Raw genomic sequence first — 17,773 nt, forward strand, 5'->3', positions numbered from 1 at the left:
AAATGATAAATTATGCGATTAATTATTCCGGATTTTAGCGCCATCCTGTTTTAAATCTCGAAAATGACTCTATTGAACAAACAAATGGAATGCATTATGTAATAATCTATTTTTTATAATACAATGAGTTGAAAAATATCGAGAATGTTAATAGTTATTGAATTACTCTACGTATTCCATCACGTATATTTGACTGCATATTTTACTTACGTTACTCGCTTGAAATTCGATGAGAGGCTCCTCAATTTCGGACTCCCACATTTCGGGCCTTTCGTGGTACCTCGTGAATCTTGGACAAATCCATCGGAAGATTCGCAGAAGTATGAGTATACGTCGAAATTTGCGGCGCCAAACTCTACGTTTATAATTATTACAAATTATTTTCATTCTAATAAAGCGTAATAAATAATTTATATGCATTTACATATGTGTATAATCTGTTAAATTGACGATACTGTGAAGTGGCAATGGTTTAATTAATTAGCACAAGAAAGGACTATCTGTTAGCTTTGCTATCTAGAGAAAATGTCAATAGGTATTTGCAATTTAATATTAATTCGTGCACTCTAAAAATGCTAATATAGATTTGTGAACATAACGGGATAATTTCTATAAATTTTGCTAAGATTATCATGTTGTATTTTTATTTATAAAATTATTTGTTCTTATAACAATAATAAACATTATTTTATTTTTTAATGTAATAAAATTAATTAGCATCAAAATTGCACAAGAGAGATGTTAAGATATTAATATTATTTTGCCAAAATTTAATTTTTTTTTGTTTTTGATGAAATTTCAAATTATTTGTGACTTGTTTATATGTATAACTGTTATGAAAGTAAATGATACTTCTAAAATTACACACACGCACGCACGCACGCACGCACGCACACACACACACACAAGAGAAAAAGAATAGAAAAAGCGAACTTACTCATAGCAACACAAAAGAATACCATTTCCACCTACTAATATGAAAACTGGAACCCACATTTGAAGCAGGAGTCTTACTGCTGATTTTTTCTGGGTTTTGGTACTATAGTATCTTGAATAATAGATGTAGTATTGTGAACATTTTCATTGTATGTTTTATTTTCTGTACTGTTTGACGTATGATGTTTTATAATACCTGTACAAATAAATTTAATTACTATATAATTAATTATATTTATAATTAATATATCATGTTCGTTAACAATACAAATTTTTTTTGAATTAATGAATAGAAGTGATAAAATTTTACTGTTTGGAAGAACCTTTCTTGCTAGATATAAAAAGTCAAATTACTTTAATCAAATAAGTTTAATCAAATAAAACCTGTTAAATTGATAAAATGTATTTTTATTAAGTTTTTTTTTTTAATTAAGTCTATTAATATTTATAGTAAGAATTAGTGAATTATTTAGAAAGAAATTTAAGTAATTAACAAATCGATGTTTTGAATGGAAACGCAGGAAATAATTAAACAAAGATTAGGTATTATGTTTCAAAATATGTGACATGAAGAAAATTACTTGATGTAGTATTCTCATTGTGAGTATTCTTATCGTATGTTTTATTTTCTGTACTGTTTGACGTATTTTGCATTATAATACCTGAAAAAATAAATTTAATTAATAATCAATTATAATTATAACTAATAGACGAAGTACGTTAATGACACAAATTTTTTCACAAGAATTAATATAGGAAGTGAACAAATTTTATTATTAGGTAGAACCTTTTTACTAAAAAAAAATCACATTATTTTAACAAAATGAGTTGCTAAACTGTTAAAATGTATCTTTTATTAAGTTTTTTTTCAATTAAGTCTATTAATATTTATAGTCAGCATTAGTGAATTATTTAGAAAGAAATTTAAGCAATTAACAAATCGACGTTTTGAATGGAAACGCAGAAAATAATTAAACAAAGATTAGGTATTATGTTTTAAAATATGTGACATAAAGAAAATTACTTGATGTAGTATTCTGATTGTGAGTATTCTTATCGTATGTTTTATTTTCTGTACTGTTTGACGTATTTTGCATTATAATACCTGGAAAAATAAATTTAATTAATAATCAATATTTAATAATCAATTATAATTATAACTAATAGACGAAGTACGTTAATGACACAAATTTTTTTACAAGAATTAATATAGGAAGTGAACAAATCTTATTATTAGATAGAACCTTTTTTACTAGAAAAAAATCACATTATTTTAACAAAATGAGCTGCTAAACTGTTAAAATGTATCTTTTATTCAGTTTTTTTTTTAAATTAAGTCTATTAATGTTTAAAGTCAATATTAGTAAATCATTTAGAAAAAAATTTGAGTAATTAACAAATGGACGTTTTGAATAAAAATACAGGAAAGTTCAACAAAAAGGCAGATATTTTATGTCACATTCAAAATATGTGATATGAAGAAAATAATCAACTAATAATTTGTTTATGTATAATGGAAACACACATACAACATCATCATCTCATTACACAATCATTTCATTACCAAAACTTAAAAGCATACAGATGATGATCTATAATATTTGCTTTATAACATTTATTGTGAGATCTTATATGGTCTTTTTCTTCTAAAAAATAAAAAATTTTGGTTACAATTTTTTTTATATTTTTTTTATTTATACTTAAGGTTATCATTATTGCACTACTTTTTTGATTGTTTAAAATCAATAATGTAGATATGTTAAATTTATGCTAAATAATAAAAGAGATTAATTTTTGTTACATTGCATGAAAGAAATCAGTATAGCGTTGAATTGTGTGCAAAAGGAAAAATAAAATATTCATAATATATATATATATATATATTGAGAAAGTCATGTGGCCACTAACAGATAATAAAAATTTCAATTAGTAATCTGTATTAGTAACATTTTTCACGATAAACTTTATGCACTAAATTTAATTATTTAATAATAGGATTAGTGTGAAATAGTTTTATATATATTCGTTACACATATGACCTATAATTAATATTATGCACAAAATAAAACAGTACGTTTACTCTCTAGCAAAGAATAACTGGTTCCAGTACTAATCTTATCAATAATAAATGTTTGTCAAATTTTATTCTAATACATAAAGTGACATGATATTATTTAACATAATTTAATTTGGAACGATATATAATAGTGTCTTATGAACGATAATTGATGTCGACGAGAGGATCAAAAGAAAAGTATAAGTACTTCTGAAGAGAGATTCGAGAGAATATGTTGTCATGTTGGTAATAATTGTAATATAAATTTATCAATTAATATAAAAATATTAAAATATTAAAAACTTTCTTTATAAATTAATAGCAAAACCTTATTTAATCAATTTAATATAACAAATGTTAGCATTATAATATAACTATGTTCAACTTACCAATTCCAAACTTTCGATCGTCTGTGTTTTCTGAATGACACCGTGACAATGAGAAGCAATCGGCTTATTATGTACACATATATAATACTTGATTTTGATTTGTCAATTTGCGTCAATCTTATTGGCTTCGGCCACAAATATGTTTATCCTTATACTTTCATGATTTTCATCATATCACATTATTATTAACTTGCATATGCTGTCTTTTTTGAGAAGAATTTCAAAATGAAAGGTTTTGAAGAGAAATGAGAAATGGGAAATGAGCCATTGAAAAATGTTTAAATACAAAAATGCGTGATGTAAAATTATTGCGCTGTTTATTTATCTTGCTTTTTATTTTAATGCAATAATTATGAGCAATTCCACAATTTTAATTATTAGCAACAGAATGAAGCTAGCAATAGAATAAATTAGTAGCGAATCACGAAATAGCGATTGTGTGTTAGTTAAAGTACCACGCTTCAAGTTGTATTTGGCATATCGACGACTTTAACCGATTAATTGTAAGATAACGCGGGCAGTCGATTTACCATCAATGAGCTTGTCGCTTAACGGGACTCGAAATACGGTCCGTTACTCGCGTACTCGAGACCCATCGCGCTTCCTGTACCAACAACTTTTTTTTCTCCTGAACGGCCGGGCTTAAATTAAATACTGGCTGCGACTTCTCTGCGCCGAGAGAGCTTCAAGGTTAACTATACCGAGCGAATTCCGTTCGCCGTTGTTCCAAATCGATGCAGCACGCAGAGAAAATGCGGAAAGATTAACTTACGTGATTATATTATTTGTATCTAATTGAGACAATGGATTTCACACGAAGTTATGAGATGCACCTACATATCTATATAGTTTTGAGAAGTTTTAATCTAAGATATAGTTTTCATATTTAAAGAATAAAGAATAAAAAAATATTAATAGTTAATTTTTGCATAATTGAGATTAGTAGTGAAGATGTGTTTTACTTATGAATTAAATAATAATACATACAAGCTTTATTATACAGTATGTTTTGGACCAACTGTATCATTCGTTAATAGCAGATCCCTGAAGTTACTTGGAGATAAAAATTTTTATATCAAAATGTCAAGGCTACAATAGTTTTTAAATGGAAAGTGATATAGTTGACCAATCCGATTGTCAAACATTCTCGTGCTCAGGCACATCGTATGTATATTGATTTTTACATCAACCATATGAGAATCCTCAGAAATCTGCTATTAATGGATTAATCTGAGATACCTTGTATATTTTTAATTATTTTTAAATCTATTCTCTTAGTGATATTAAAATAAAACGTATTGAATTGACTTACCAGCACAATGTGCAGCAGCGGAGTTTACAAGTTGATCTAACATACCGTTCTGGTAAGTCAATTCAATTCGTTTTATTTTAATATCATTAAAAGAATAGATTTAAATGTAATGTAAAATATACAAGATGTCTCAGACTAACCGTATCACCTATTAATAATAGATTTCTGAAGTTTCTCATATGGTTAGAATATAAAAATCAATATGCGACGTATTTCAGTGCAAGAATTTTTGACAATTGGATTGATCAACTACTTTCCATTTAAAAACTATCAAAGCCTTAACATTTTAATATAAAGATTTTTATCTTTAAGGGGGGACGCCTACCTAGAGAAGTGAAAAATACATGCTTTTTCGGGAATTTTTTTTTAAATACTGAATAAATTTTTATTAATAAAAAGTAGATTATTATAAAATATACATTTTTGACATACTATAATAATTTTTTTATGACCAAATTATAAAAAGTAATTGAGATATTCATCGATGCCGTGGACGTCCTTTTTTAGAGGCGTTGTGCGGTGACCACTCTATCTCAAGGCAGGATTATCTGAAATCAAAAAATCGAAAATTTTTAGTTTATATATTAAATTATCTAGGTCTCTACGGGCCGCATTTTTGAAAAATTGATTTGAAACAAAATGGCGGCGGTGTAAAGTTAAGGTATCGATTTTGACCAAAAAATTGCTCGTTTTTTTGTGTATAAAAAAAAAGTAAGCAAAAAAAAAGGAAAAAGCCCTCGTAGTGACCTAGATTTTGATCTCTTAAATAAGCCTGTAAAATTTGAAATAAATCGATCGACTGATTTTTGAGTTATGTTGGTCACCGACTTTGAAAAAGTGATTTTGAGAAAACGCGTTTTAAAGTTTTGTGTCATGTTTACACCTAAATAAAAAATTAATTTTTTAACTTACATTGAATCATCTATTCCTGGTCCATATAACAATCTTTCTGCATCAGCTGCCATCTCCAAAACTTCAAGCTGGTCTTGCCTACGACCCTGTCTTGCTTCGTGCGTACTTGCTTGCGCGCGGACATTAGCTTTTTGTATTCGCTCCTCATCCTTCTTTGCCGCATACAAATGAATATTTGGGCCACAATTTACTTCCATGGCTTCAAAAATCTTTAATAATGAAGAAGTGCCTTCATTAAAGATGCAGGTTGCGATGTAGGCTGCTATTTCAACAATATTAAAGCCACTGTGATAAATTTTTGGACTTATCTTCCAAATGAGCTGGTTGAAGCTCTCATTATTATTTTGATTAAATCCACCAATGCATCTTTCTAATAAAGTATCATTGCTGAGGTTCTCATAAATATGTCCTTTTGCAATTTTAATTTTTTTGCAGATGTACTTTGATCAATGTCAGTCTCCAACTCATGAGCACTTTTAGGCTGCTGTCGTTTTTTACTTCTTGATAATCGAACATTTTGAATTGTTTTTAACTCTCTTGAGCCTTTACGTCCCATGGCAATTTATTATTCACGAGCGAAATGAAAACAACTGTTCTGCTGTACAGCTCAAAACTAACTGACCCTCTCTAAATTTTATGTACGTTAGCCTCGGACCGTTATATTTACTAATACAGGTATACAGGAACCTTCGCACAAAACGTCTCACAAAGGAGATTAGATTGGGTTACGTTGTATAGGTTTCAACGACCCATAGATTCCTGTTTCGCGATTGTTTGAATACCTGCTCGAACGCTCGAACGCTCGAACGCTCGAACGCTCGAACGCTCCTTCCGAGTAACATTTAGACGCTTATAACTTTGTCAATTTGATTCGGATTGACTTAAAATTTTTAGGAAATATTTTTAAAATGTTGTACTTCAAGAAAATATCAAAACCCAAAAATCGATTTTTTCAAAGTTTCTAGGTAGGCGTCCCCCCGTGATTTTAGGAATCTGCTATTAACAGTAATATAATTAATCTGGGACATTTTGTACATTTACAAGAATATAATGAATTATTAAAAATTGCGCTAATTTATTTTTTATCGTGTTTAAATAACAAGTGTTTAAATATAACGATTGCATCTTTCATTTCCTTGTTTAATTATACCGGATTCGCGTTTTATTGTTACAAAGAGCAATAATATAATCTGTACGTGCAATGCACAGTGATAATTGAAACGATTGTGCACGTTCGAGCGAGTACGAGCTACGGGATAAAGTGAAAAGAGTGTGTCTCCATGAATGAAATCGCCGGCAAGTCGCCGAGATCACGTGGCGAGAGAGGTAGAAAGTGTTGTAGGTGCGCGGCAATGCGCGGCTCGCGTGATAGTTGAGCGCGGTTTCGCGCGTGCGGTCGTTTCGGCGAACTCTCGGGAGATGTCGCGGTTCGATCGCGTGCGCTCAAACACCTGACTGCGGTGTAGCAGTGCGGCATGGACTAGTGTGGCGGGCGCACACTTCTTTCAAAACAGGTAGCACGCGCTACCGGGCTGACAACAGCGGCGATTTCCTTCTCTTCTTTCATCCTACCTTTATAGCTACCATCGGCGCGCGATCGAAATATAACAGTACAGTCACGTGACTTTTGTGAAATTTTTACGCGATACGCGCCTAAGTTCACATGGAGCACCGCTGCTGTACGACATCGACGTTCGCGTTTCGGAGTCGTCGTTTCGAAGTTTTGTACGAAATTTCATTCGCGTCCGGCCGTAAGTGGTTCGAGTAAAACGCGCGTACAGTGAATTTGCGTAGCACGATTCCATATTTGCGAATCGAAAAAATGTGACCGCGGCACGGCGCGCGATGACCGCGGCGCGACGATTAGGCTTGAGTGCGGAATAGTGTTTTGGAACGAGTGTCAGCCGAAAAATGACGCCCATCGGCCGAACATCGGTGAGGACAGTGTTATTGACGTCATTCCTGTTGATTTCTGCAGTGCTGGTGGTGTCGATGCGGACCGAGGATGTTGCGACCTTGGAGTACAACTTGGGACCCCTTCCGGCAACCAGCGAGCGGCAACCAGCGCGTCTTGATACAGGTTAGTGGACGAGTTCAGTATTCTACTTAACCTCGTTCTCGGCATGTCACCATCGAATTTTTAATCAACCGTCAATGGTTTTTATGAAATAATAACATTCCAATTTAATTGACATAGAAAGACTAAAAAATGTGAAATGTTAGATAACTGCGAAGACTAGCTCTTATATATTATAATTAATTTATTATTTATTATTCTGCGATTTCTATTTTTTGTATATTTGTTTCTATTTTTTTCTATTTTTGGAGTGTGCTGATAATAATTTAATACGAAAATATTAGTACGTTTAGATTGATGTTTAATAATAGAAGTAATAGGCGGATGTATTTATAATTAAATAACAAATGTGGAAGAAATAATAAAAAACTAATAATTAAAATTATTAATGGTAAAAATTTAAATTACACAGAATAGTTAATACAAGAAATAATTATCTGTTATAAGTTGATAATAACAACGTAATATTTAACAGAAATGTAATGCATTTTCTTTCTAATCATTCTTATATCAATAATAAAAATAATAATAATTGCTATTCTTGATTGATTACAACTTTTCACAGTACTTTATAACATAGTATTTTAAATTGCATCTGTATAAAAATATAATAATATAGAAAGGTGAAAGGAACACCCAAGACATTTCACCGTCGTTGCATCCTTATCTATCGATTTTTCTTCCTTTTATTCCCTTGCGAAGATTATTGCAATGACGGTGAACGCTTGAACTTTGTTGCTCGTCTCACAATCAGCTTTGCCGGTGAAGAACGACCTTTGCACTCGTTCGCTTTTGTGAAAGTACGCTTGCACATCTTCCTTCATTTTAAAGCAAATACTTTGTAAAATGGTGAACTACACATCGAGTAGAAATCATGGCTATTAAATTTTGCTCGTTTCTATCAATTATGTTTAATTGCAGATTTAATAATTATATTGATTGACAATACATATAGCTCATTTTTTAATACTGGAAGCTTTAATTTATTGTATGTGCGGGACAAAGGTGATATTTTATATTATAATTTTATACTGATACTATAATTCACATATGTATTATAATTTCACTTTTGTATTCCTTTTGCGCAACACAAAGCTCGTTAGGTTTTCTACGATTTGTTATGCGTTTCGCGACGTGTACGGTATCACAATTAAACGTCCGATAATAGACTTGGGTCGGTTTCCCATGATGTTTAGAAATGCACGGCGTTTATTGTCGAGCCGCATCCGTCGTCCCGATCAAATCGATTAATTTGCATGCGCTTAGAAAGGCGGAAGCATGCCTTCGTGCTACGATCGCAAAGCTGATGAGTCCTCGCAAAGTCTCCTTTGTGAGTGCAAATTGCTCGCGCCTTCGCGCGATCGCACTTTCTATTGGCAGCCGAACGCGATAACTACAGTAAATGAATTTTGACACGGTCGGCATGCTGAAGCCGGCGGCCGAGCTTTTTTTCGCGACGATTGCGTTTCGTGTTAGATCATTGTCAGCGGTATTTAGTCACGCTTCGACGCGCTGCGGCGTTAGGAAAATATCGAGATGATGGTTTCGTGGGCTTGAACTTAATGGATTGTGGCTCCCTGAAATGACAAATGACGGCTTAAACTTTTTCGCGATGTCTGTCATACCTTCTCAAAGGTAATCGGTATTTATCAAAGAGAAAGTAGCCAAAAAAAAAATAGTTCTTTATAGCCTATTGAATTTATTGTACGGCATATAATTTAATATATACTTATTCATTTCATTGAATAAAGTTTCACTTATTATTGAATTATACTTTTATGCAGAATGCTTGAATGTGTCAAAGAAAATATTTTATTACAAAATACGATAAATCTAATACTAAATACTACAATGAGAATTTATCATTTTCTAAATATATGTATGATATTATTTTCTCGAAAATAAAATAAGAACTGACGTAAGAGAAATTAAGAATTCCTTGGTGATAGCCGAGAGCGAGTGACTTTCCGCGAATCAATAGCGGATGGCTCTTCGACGTGCGACAATGTGTCGTACGGCGAATGCATATGCATTCATTGGGGGAATTGTACGCGGAAAATGTTTCTGGCATCGGTTCACGTTGAATCCCTCTTCTAACCTTGATGCGAATGGTACGTACGTGTCCAGGCTGCTGTTAAAAGGAGGGACCTCGTGCGAATGTGGCCTACAGATAACTGTTTGCGAACATGCCGTTGGTATTTATTTAACGATCACGGAATTTACGAGTGCCTCTGACGTTATTTACAACTCTTAAGGTAATCCTTAATGAATCACGCGTACCAATTTGGCGCAGTCCGCGGATCGACCCATAAGATATCCGATGCATCTGTTTAGGTTGCCTCGTTTAAGTATGTGTTTACTAGTTGGATAAAAGTTGAAATTTTTATAAAAATATGAAACGAAAAGAGACTAAGGGTTTTTATCGCTTGAGAATGTTCTCACTCCGCAAAATATATTACATCACATATTTATATTTATATATTCTATGATCATATCGTATATATTTCTTGTGTTAAGAAAAATACTTTGAAATCTTTTCTCAAAGAATAATTTTATTGGAAAATTGATTGAAGTAGATATTAATTAATAGCGCGTACAAGGAGTCAAGGGATAATCCTGCAAAGGCAAGAATTCAATTTATCTCATATGAAACGCGTTACGTTTCAAGTTGCAAGTGCAACGCGTGGTTTCTTTTCATGGCTTTCGATAATAGGATTTATATTATGAGATATAGTCAGTGTGGTGTCTTATCAGGGCTGCTACCACCGCCTCGTCGTTCGCTCGCGTGGCTTCGCAGGGTCGCCGTGAAGAATAGATTGCAATAGGATGCAATTTTCTAGGAAGATTCAGGATGCTCGGAAAAAACATACAATGTTAGATAACCGTGGAAGATTTAATTAAGATTAAGCCATTCCAAGGTTTGTACGATTTGTCCTAACCCCGGCTGCGAAGTCATATATCAACGCGTGATATTTTTATTCGTGTTTTTGCAAGTTTGCAACATTCTGCTATCAAGAACGTCATGTACGTATGAGAGAACTCCAGTAAAACTACTTTATTTGTAATATGAGTTTATTAAACGAAGAAAATAAATTTGTGCAACCTTAATTAAAAAGAAGGATTTTAAAAATAAAAAATTGTAGATAAAAATTACATGTAGATTTCAGATTTGATAATTGAAATATTTAATATCGGAATAGTAGAACATACAATTCAAATACGAATTTTGTTAAGTACGAGCCAAAAAAGTTGGTGTTTTACATTTTTTAAATATAAGATTTTACTACCTTTTTATCCTACATTTAGCGACGTTACAAAATTGCATTACACTCAGAGATTTACATTTTTTCTCAAGACTGTGCCAGTGTTATTCTTTTCGCAACAACGTAATGTTTACTTGTATTTGCGCAACGATTTTCAAGGACGCGCGTTTCGAGGAGGAACCGAGACGAAAATTCATGAATTGATTTACGCTAAGCGAACTGCCGAGATTTAACGGCTGATAATGTGTTCGCGGTGCAAAGAGTACTTAAAATTCCGCGGGCGACGGCGGCGGTGGTGGCTGGACCCCCTCTTCATTTTTAGAGGAAATTTACGATCTGACCAGAACGCGTTCGGTCACTCCTACTCCGTGCGAAGGGTGTAATTTTATAACCGGTTATAATTAGAGACATTAACTCGCTTAGAATCTTTTGCCCGTGCGTTCTACTGTTCCATCACGAACCCTCCCGCAACGTTGCGTAGAACGCGCGGGCATTTCGCTCCCATTATTATGCCAGAACAATGAATAGTTAAAATTTCTTTATTGCCGCGCGAGAGTTAGCGAGGGAGCCTTCTTCAAGCGAATGAGGAAATTTTATTCCTTTTTGCCTCCTTTCTTTACGATTTAGCGTGTCTAAATGTGTCTAGCGCATTGCTATTGTATTTGTTGAGAACTAAAAGTATTAGCAGCACTAGTGAATTTTTACTCGAATTTGATGTGCGACAAATTTTAATTACATTTCAAATTTATCGTAATTTATTTTTTATGATTCAATAATAATTTTTTATTGCTTCAGATAAAAATTAATATCAAAATGTTTTAAAAATATATTTTACATATTACTTTTATGCTTTTCGTATATTTACAATATTAATGCTAAAGAGTATCAATTAAAAAAGAATTAATTGTTTCAAATTTTTTAGAATTTCGACAATTTTAGAAATAACTTAGACAGTAGAAATAACTTAGTAAGTAAAAACTAAGATATTTGGCTACTCTTTTTTTCTTATAAGGCTTGCGGTATAATTCAATGCAATATCAATGATTTATGTCGAGTTGTGTGCGCTTTGATCAGTCATTACGAAGTGTAATGCCGAGAATAAGTCGAATTCCGACGAGAAACACGTGCCAACTTCACAGAGGTGTTTCGATTATGCAAGCGGCAAATAGACGCTGTCAATAACAACTTTATAATCGCGTTTTTTAAGAGTGACTGTTTTAATTACACTTGCAGCGATGACTTATAGTCTCACAGAATAAGATCGCATTTTGTTACAGTAAAACTTTCTAATATATAATTAACTTATTTTTTACTTTTAGGAATAATTAGCAATATAATTAGCAAGAAGCTTACAAAATCAATTAAAAATATTGATGTTACCGCTTATTTCATAAGTCACGTCACTATTCCTGTTTTGTCATTTTTGTGAAAGAACTTTCGTAAATTTTATTATTTTGTTTTATGGGCGATTAAGAGAAAGTACGATTAATATGGAGCTGTGAAATACGTCTAAATTGTTATATGAATTTTTTGCCAGTCGAGGAAACGATTGTTTCAATCATGCGAGCGTTAAATAAAATCGCATTCTTTCGCACAATCGCAGAATTTCGACGCCGCGGGCACGAAAAAAGATCGCGAGGTAACAACACAGTGCGGTTATCAACGTGCCGTAACACGTCATCTCGACGTGATAATTATTCGTCTCGCAACTCTTCCGTTATTCGTGGCACTGCTGAAACGTGAAGCGATTATTTTGATCTGTCTTAAATAATGCTCGTTACTTCGCACGTTTAAATTGTTTCATCGGCGGCACAATGGCGCATAATCGGTGGCTGTAAATGCATTCCCGCGTCGGTATTAAAGGCGGAATGAGGGTATCCGTGGAGGAGGAAAAACGTGCAACTCTCGCGTCTGTCGAAACATTGAATTCTCGGGAGTGTTGGATCTTTTCGCCTACTCGCATTCGGATGTTAGGCGGATTATTTTTTTGAAGAATGGATATGTTTCTCGAAACGATTAGTGCTTCGAAGTGCGAAAATCCTTCGGCATTTATAGATACGCAGCGTACTTTCGTTGCAACTTATGCATTTAACCATGTATTTATCGCTTCAATGAACTCCAATTAGAGTGATTTTCACCTTTTTAAAGAAAATCCATGTTTTATTCGTAAAATAAGTTTTCAGATAAGAAAGTATACATTTTAAGCATTTTTAATAAAAAGTTAGTGTGTACTTGCTTGCATTTTCTTTTTTCTATTGTCGAATTAATAATTAAAAAGGCGAATATAATTATTCTTGTATAATATAAAATATAGAAAAAAATAAGTAAATAGTTCTCAGCACTGTTAGTAAACGAATGGTTTATTTTATACGCAAATAATTTATAAACTGGGAAAGGTACCTGCTGGAGAAGAATGATCGCTACAGAAATTATTTATATAACCCTTCAATTATTTCTCTCCCATTAGAATCGTAAGTAAGGCTTTTGCATGAGGAGCGTAATAGGGACGAGCGTACGCGCTAATTAAAAAAGAATGCGTGGAGTAGTGGGATGATTATCGGCTGGCAGTCGGCCATGCACAGGTGAACGTAATCCTCTCGCAGGCACAGACAACTGAGAGAGGTGGGAGTTGCGTGCACTCTCTCTCTACTATGCCAGGCCGGCTCTCTCTAAAGCAGAGGCCCTCACTAGTATTTCGATAAGACTCCGCGACTTGCTATGGGAACTCGTCGCGGGCCGCAATTATGAAACTCATATCAGCTGCATTAGAAAAGATTATTTTAGTGCTCGTATCAATTTACACTGCTCTTCTAATTGCTCTAATAATTATAGCGACGATAATTGACCGTACAAGAAATTATATGCAGTTTGCCATTGCAATGTGCACATATATTTTTTCTTTGGGGAAAGCTACTTTTAAACATTAAATAAAACAATTTGCTTTTCTGAATTTTAGCAGATGATAAATAATTATTGCTTTATTAACTTATCGGTGCCTTATGTTGATTTTTTGTAGAAAGATTTTTTTGCGAATAATTGAATGACAATTTGCAAATCATAATTATTTATAGTCTATAGCGGTTAGAAAATGATTTGTAACTAATAATTGATAATACTTTTGAGTCACTACACTCACCTCACTATGGCTTAGGGTTAACGGACAGCATGAAAGCAACATATAATCGTACAGTGAGGATCGCTGCTCTAAGCGCTTACGGAGACGCGATGTATGTGCGTCTCGCATATGTGTAATAAACGCACGGCGCGTTGCAACGTGCGTCTACGCGCGTTGCACAGGTGAAGCGGATGCTCGCTCGCGGTGAACGGACGCGGCGTTCCCGCCATTTTATATTATAGGAGTTAGCTGCATCTTTCTTTTTCTCTTGCTTCGCGGGGCTCTATACGGCCTATGTCATTATCCGTCATTACGCCGTTGGACAACGGCGAGAAATACCTCCGGTCAGGGAGGGATCCGCCGTGTAAAATCCTGGCCGCACTCGCGCCGCGGATTCGCGCGATATGTAATGCAGTTGGTTTAGAGCTCGTCAGACTTCTAACGTGTTATTTTGCCCAGAATTATCCTTACATATCGCCTTGCCTTTATTATCCAGCACTGAACCAAGCTCTTAAAACATCTTTTTTCTAAATAATGCACTTTTCTATTCCGAAGAGTAATAATAGGATTAAATCAAGACATTGATATGGAAAATACTGATTTATTGTATATTTATATATTTTAAATATTTATTTAATAAAAAATTAAAAATTTAGTGTCAATGTTGGTATTGTTATGTAAATTATCGGCAATATGTATGTAAATATCGTTTAGTTAGAAATGGAGACATTTTCAAAGGAAAAATTTTTCTTTATTCTCTGGAATCGTTTACTTCTCAGTGCTAGCTTGAGTTACCAAGCGACTAATATAAATACACAGAATCTCTCTGTCCCGCGCTACGAGGTATTAAAGTTTACTCGGCGAACGAAGGACAACGTTCTTTTCCGTATTTCTCGTTATTACCGGTCGTGCCGGTTGGGACGGTCGTTGTTATCGGTGATACCGATGATCATGCCGATGCACACCGGGAGAAGATGGAGAACCCGTCTCGTGTAAGCTTTATTTCCTTGAGTGAAAGTCTTTTTTGTGTTTGCGCAGCACCAGATAGGTCGAAGAGTTTTCTGATCTTTCTGCAATCATAGTTCCGCAGTTATACGAAAGGGAAAGTTCGGAGTGCGCCGCGGATGCGCCAGGAAACGCTAGCGATCGCAATTTTCCCGCGGCGGCGAGCGGGAAATTATCGTTCTTTCTACGTCCAACTTGGCGGAATGCTGATGAAACTGTCAGGCGAAATGAATAGCGGATGGGCGATTATCAGTGCACGCTTCTTTCCTTTCCCATCGTGCAGTCTGTTTGATATATGACGCTAATTTGATGATGACGATCAATAATCGTGTTTGAAATTACATAAAACGTCAGTCGTTTACTTTCTAACATACGTCATTGAATTTAGGTTGATGACTTTATATTGATATTTTCTTTAGGGCAGAAAAAGCTGCGACTAAAAAATATGACGTATCAAATAGAGACAAATACGATATATTGTATTGTTCGACGGTAAAATTTTTATTGGCAAAGATATATTTATAAATGATATTGAACGAGGAAAATAGCGAATTTTACACAGAGCAGAACGGTTGTCTTATGTTCTTGTCTTGTTAGGATTTGGTTAATAATTTCTTAGCAAAGCACTGGTCAACACTAGGCTCATTCAATCGCACGTGACACTTCTAAACAGGTTTCTGAGCCGTATATAAAAATTTACCGTTTGCGATTACAGACGCGTTTCTCGGGTTGTGAGTGCGAATCAAACTCGAACTTGAAATCGAGACTGGCTCTCATCGCCGAGAGCGTTTTTTTTTATTATACTTTCACCGTGAACTAACGGATTTACGATATAATTTTTAAGATTGACGGTCTTTTGGAAAATCAAGAAATTTCACTGGCCAAACGGAATAAGAAGCCATTTGGATTTTATGATTTTCTTCGTATGTGTTAAAAAAATTGTTATTTAGAAACAAAGAACCGATGTTTTCTCAGCAAAATTTTTTTTTAGAAAGAAAGATTTACGCACGCAGGAGAAATTTGATGAGATAAAAAAGTGTGTGACAACCTTGACTTTTGTATTCGCTGCCGTTTCGCGATTGAGTAGATCGCTCGCGAGTTAGCGAAGCGTGTGTGCGCGAGGGAGGAGATCGAGAGCTTCGAGAAGCAGCGAACCGATTCGCATGCCGACTATATTACGGCCGCGGACCATCCATCAACCGGATCGAAGCCAGACGAGCAAAAAGCTCGCGAACTCGTCTAAACCGATCGCTACGCGTTCCGCTCTCTCACGGTCTTGTACATCCGCTCGTTTCAGATAACGCGTGCTTCACTTCGCGACTGCGCATATCCGTTTAATCCAGTCTTTTTTTTACGATGTATATACGCATTTTACGCATGTACGCGCGTGTATCTGCTTCGGGCTTGACAGGCCATGGGGACATTGACTTAAATAGAAAGAATGATAAATTGGATCACGCATGGAGACAATAAAATAATTGCTATTGTATTTTATAGAATTAGATTGTTATATTGACATTTGCTGCTGTAATAACTATTTCATATAAGATTTATTATAATTCGGTAAAAAATAAATAATTAATAATACCAATTTTTTATAATAAAATTTAATTCTGGATTCTATTTTACAATTTTATTTATAGATGCAAATTAATTTTGAATAATGTTTCTCGATTTTTTTTAGTAAATAGATTCTTCTTTAACTTAGAAAAATTGCTGTTGTTTTATGAGGCGATTTGTCACTATGACAAGTTGATAAAGTCATTCAGGAAACGAACTCAATTCTTACATTGCGTAGTGCCGCATTTAGCATAACATTGGTGAGTCGTTCACCGCGAGAAAGCATAAATTATTTCATACGCGGCGTTGGTTTCCAGAATGGGAAGTTTTCAAGGTGACGAATCGAGCCGATCATGGTTGACCACATGGTCGTGTGCAGCGTGCAGCGACACGAGGCCACCACCCCCCATTAGATCGCCATTAACGATTCCCCGTTTAATAGGCCCTTACGTAATTATGCGCCAAGCCACCCACGCGCGCCGTCACGCATCGTTTCTCCTAGGGGTCTCCTGGAGCGTTTCTCTATCTCGTTTTCTTCTTCGAGTCAACCTGCCTGTACCTTTCGAAGCAGATACGCATGCACATATACATATATGTAATGGTTCAGGTTTATTTTACACTCTTTTATTTATGGATTCTCAAAATTTGAAATTGTTTGCGAGAATTTAAGAAAGTGATGATTGTTAGTAATGTTTTAATATTTTAATTATTCTTATTTTATATAGTTTTGTAATTAATCTTCAAATTGAGATTATATCAAAGTCATAAAAATTAATTTATAAATCTTTAGCTTTACAATTGTTTGCAAACTCAGAAAATATTAATTAAAAAAATCTGTTTTAAATTGAGAAAAGTTCTACTTTATTCTATGAAGACTTCGTTCATTAAAAGGAATCTAAGACTTTCTATGCACATATCTCTCTCCCGCGTATGCTAAAGATGCTTCGCAACAGTGTTGAGTAAGATCTGGTGGATACTCATTGATAAAAGCGCAGATCACCTCCCGCCGGCATGAATTAATTGAGACGATCGATGCTTGTTCCGATTACACGCCGTCGCGCTACGTAATTTCACGCGAGAACAATTCAGTATCTACCTCTCATATCTACCTTCGGGCACGAAATTTGACATCGAAGTAGTCTGACGAT

At 34.2% G+C, this 17,773-nt stretch overlaps 1 protein-coding gene and 1 long non-coding RNA gene across 2 annotated transcripts in view; one reads left to right on the plus strand and one right to left on the minus strand.

Moving 5' to 3' along the window:
• Positions 1 to 209: 209 nt before the first annotated feature.
• LOC136997271 (uncharacterized) lies at positions 210 to 1,997 on the minus strand. The gene is made up of 2 exons (XR_010888079.1): positions 938 to 1,997; positions 210 to 355 (listed from the first exon to the last, which is right to left on the minus strand). It is a non-coding gene; the product is annotated as an uncharacterized lncRNA (long non-coding RNA).
• Positions 1,998 to 7,081: 5,084 nt separating this feature from the next.
• Positions 7,082 to 17,773, plus strand: part of LOC105675641 (uncharacterized) — a 237,926-nt gene continuing 227,234 nt past the window's right edge. Inside the window, exon 1 of the mRNA XM_067347814.1 lies at positions 7,082 to 7,685. Within this exon, the coding sequence (XP_067203915.1) occupies positions 7,517 to 7,685 (169 nt within the window). The 5' untranslated portion in view covers positions 7,082 to 7,516. The remainder of the gene's footprint in view (positions 7,686 to 17,773) is intronic.

Source organism: Linepithema humile, chromosome 1, assembly GCF_040581485.1.
Source record: "Linepithema humile isolate Giens D197 chromosome 1, Lhum_UNIL_v1.0, whole genome shotgun sequence".
In the NCBI taxonomy this organism is placed as follows: domain Eukaryota; kingdom Metazoa; phylum Arthropoda; class Insecta; order Hymenoptera; family Formicidae; genus Linepithema; species Linepithema humile.